Here is a 3,302-nt window from a genome sequence, read left to right as displayed (position 1 = left end):
AGTGTTTTCTTATGGTTATATTTTTAAATATCCTGCCAGTATTTCAAAACTAATTTAGCTACTATAGTAGGTTCAATGTAAAAGACATTCATAAAAAAAAGATTAAAAAATATTTTTCTATTATCACTGATCCTCACCTTTTCCTCAAAAAAATTGACAAAAGTGTCTTCAAGTTAAAAGTTAATTCTTCAATAAGAAAAAAAAAAACAAATAGGTCAGAATATTTCTCTAAAATCACATATACATTCACATGCATATCCTTTTATATGTAGCACAAGAGAAAACCATTGTGTCTTTGTTTTTTCACATCATTGAATATATTTCATATGAGGAACATCTTATTGCACTCAATAGGAAATGTTTCATCATATAGGCTGCATATTAAAACACTCCTTTGTAAATTAGTTTTTTTTCTTTCTCAAGGTGGATATATTAACAATGAAATATAACCACACAAACCTGGTGGAAAAGTTTCAGCTTAAGCACTGCTTTCAATTAAATTCCTAATTTGCAGATTGTCAGATGCTGTGAAATGTCTAACAATTATAGAAAAAAAAGTTGATATTAAAATTGATAGTTAAAAGTGGAATTTTAATCAAAATTTTCTTGCTTTCCTGAAAATTGTCATGTACCATTTCTTCCAATAACATTTTAATCTACAAGAGATGTTTTATGTTTGCAAAACACTGAAAGAAAAACAAAATTTGAAAAATGTAAGTGATTTAGAAAACATTAATGTTGCTGTTAATTCAATGAGGTTAATTTATGTATATCCCAAATAGAATAAAATTTTACGTTGATTAAATATTCAAGTTTTTGTTAATACATTTTTTGGACTAATTAACATCATTTTTTTTTTACAATGAAACATTTTTTAAGTAATATTTACATCTATGCTACATTTCTATTAATAATGTTTCCAGTTGTCATTGGATACTTCATTCCTACATGTATGTCTAATTACTGGATTGGATTTGAACAAAGAATCTATTTCTAAGCTAATGGTGGTAATGCTCTTATTTATTATGTCACAAACATACTGTTATGTTGCTGCTGTTGTAGACTTAATCCTTCACTCAGTTTAACATCACCACCTAGTCCTTGGATACTTTTAATAGAATCCAATCTGTTGCAAGCATTCAGGTTCAATCTCCAGACTGGTAGTAGCAAGTAAGGTATCCTCTCTTGAAGATCCTATAAAAGGCCAAAGAACTACCCTTCCTCATTGACTAATAGATAATAATAATAATAAAAAGAGAGCCCAGGCCTGATCAAGTAAACATATGACCAGAGGTATTCAACCAGGATCATCTAGACTTTCTTTTTTCAGAAACAATATTCACAACTTATTGTAACTTCTTCCAGTGACAAATGTACTACTCAACACAGATTAGTTAGTTCAGTTTACTACAGACCCGATCTGTTGATGTAGCAAGATTCCACCCAGATGTAAAGTAACATGGTGGTGGGATATTACTGTAGAGTCATAAATGCTAAAAGAAAAGCCTGGCAATATCAGAAGAAAGTGGGGGACAAAGAACAACATTAAGCACATAGAAGAGAAGCTAGCCAACAAAATTATATAGCATAAAGAGAAACAAAGCTAGAGATTGTAATGAGATGGCCAGAGATGTGATGTGCACCTGACTGCAAAACTAGACTTTTAATTTGAGTAAAGACACTGTTAGGAAAAAGTGTGCTCAATATGATATGATGCATTTACCCTAGCTGACACTGAAAAGAAAGAGGCTGGAAAATGTGACTACAGGAGGTTATTGAATGTGAAAAATATGTAAGAGGAACTATCTCAAGAATGTTCATCAAAAGGACCAGCAATTAAGGCAGTATGATGAAAAGCAGGTAGCAGATCTAAGAGGGATAGTTGGTGAGATGCTGACAATATCTAGTAAAGTAGTTAGTCAGTCAGTCAGTCACTCACTCACTCAACCAGACACAGGGACATACCCAGATGACTGGCAAAATGGTATAACCATCAATTACTACTACAGGGGTAAAGAAGATGCTTTAGAAAGAAAAAACTGCAAAAACTAATGGACCAAGTTATGACAGTAACAAAGTAACAAACATTTGATTAAGAAGAGAAGCAGTTTAGAAGTAACAAACAATTGATTAGGAAGAGAAACAGTTTAGAAGTAACAAACAATTGATTTGGAAGAGAAACAGTTTAGAAGTAACAAACAATTGATTAAGAAGAGAAGCAGTTTAGAAGTAACAAACAATTGATTAGGAAAAGAAACAGTTTAGAAGTAACAAACAATTGATTAGGAAGAGAAGCAGTTTAGAAGTGTAGTAACGCCGTGCGCATGCGTAGACTCACGCATGCGTAGAATTCAATATCCAAGCGTTCCCGCTATTTTCTTTCTCTTTCTCGCCTGGCCGGCATTGAGCATGGACGTGCCAAGCCTTCTCTCCATCTTTCGAACTCACGCCAGACAGCTCACATCAACATTCCGGCGTCTCAGCAACCATGTTCTCACACACAGAAGGCGTCTCAACAACCAAGAGTAAAGCTGTCTATTTTCCACCTTAAATAAATATTGTTATGTTGACAGTTTGGAGTTCTGCGTTCCGTTCATTCTAATTTAATATAGGAAAGCAGGTGTACATCTAATGATGTATAACCCACTTTCTTATAACTGGTGACCCTCCGACGTGATTCAAACACGCAGCCCGCTGAGCTATTTAACGCATTCCTATAGTGACCCCAACTATAGAACAAACGCGGCCATGGATTCTGGACTACCAACCAATAATACTACACTGCCGCCGCTGACATACGTAACTACGGCACTTTCCTATAAAACTTCGAATTCATGACAGCATTTTCCAGCAATGCCACTCATCAAGGTCAACGCTAATGGTCGTACAGAGATTGTCTGTCGACTGTCTGTAAAAGCGTACCTCTTCAAACACCATTATCACCAAGCAGCCTTTTCGCCACCAGCTTCGTCCAACCAAGATGACCACCAACGCCGTCGACAATAACAACCACGACGAACTACAAGCATCGCCCCGACGTCGCCAACAGCGTCAACATGACATCATTATCACCACTCACATACAGAACACAGCTATAGCCAGTTCCAGCGCTGACGTTTTCACCACCAATGTACTGTCTACCACAATGCCGTGCGCCAACAACCCCACCACCAGGGACACACCAGATCAACACACTCGGTTTTATCTTCACTGTATGAGTGGAATATCCACTCACACACAACAGTCAGAGCTAGCCGACTAGGATATTTAGTACCAGGTAACAGGTCGCAACTCGCATCGAC

General features: G+C 36.2%; 1 protein-coding gene across 6 annotated transcripts in view; it reads right to left on the bottom strand.

Moving 5' to 3' along the window:
* Positions 1-223: 223 nt before the first annotated feature.
* LOC106880624 (calpain-15) overlaps positions 224-3,302 on the bottom strand; it is a 75,319-nt gene continuing 72,240 nt past the window's right edge. For 5 of the 6 annotated variants that reach the window (XR_008265413.1, XM_014930653.2, XM_014930656.2 and 2 more), the window contains one exon: positions 224-686. Coding sequence is in view for 1 of the 6 variants with exons in the window: in XM_014930656.2 (XP_014786142.1) it covers positions 671-686 (16 nt within the window). In the remaining 5 variants the exon portion in view is untranslated. The remainder of the gene's footprint in view (positions 687-3,302) is intronic. The other variant, XM_052972561.1, reaches the window with a different exon arrangement.

Source organism: Octopus bimaculoides, chromosome 13, assembly GCF_001194135.2.
Source record: "Octopus bimaculoides isolate UCB-OBI-ISO-001 chromosome 13, ASM119413v2, whole genome shotgun sequence".
NCBI classification, from domain to species: domain Eukaryota; kingdom Metazoa; phylum Mollusca; class Cephalopoda; order Octopoda; family Octopodidae; genus Octopus; species Octopus bimaculoides.
The sequence above is the reverse complement of the archived record's forward strand: the minus strand, read 5'-3'. Positions and strand labels throughout refer to the sequence as shown.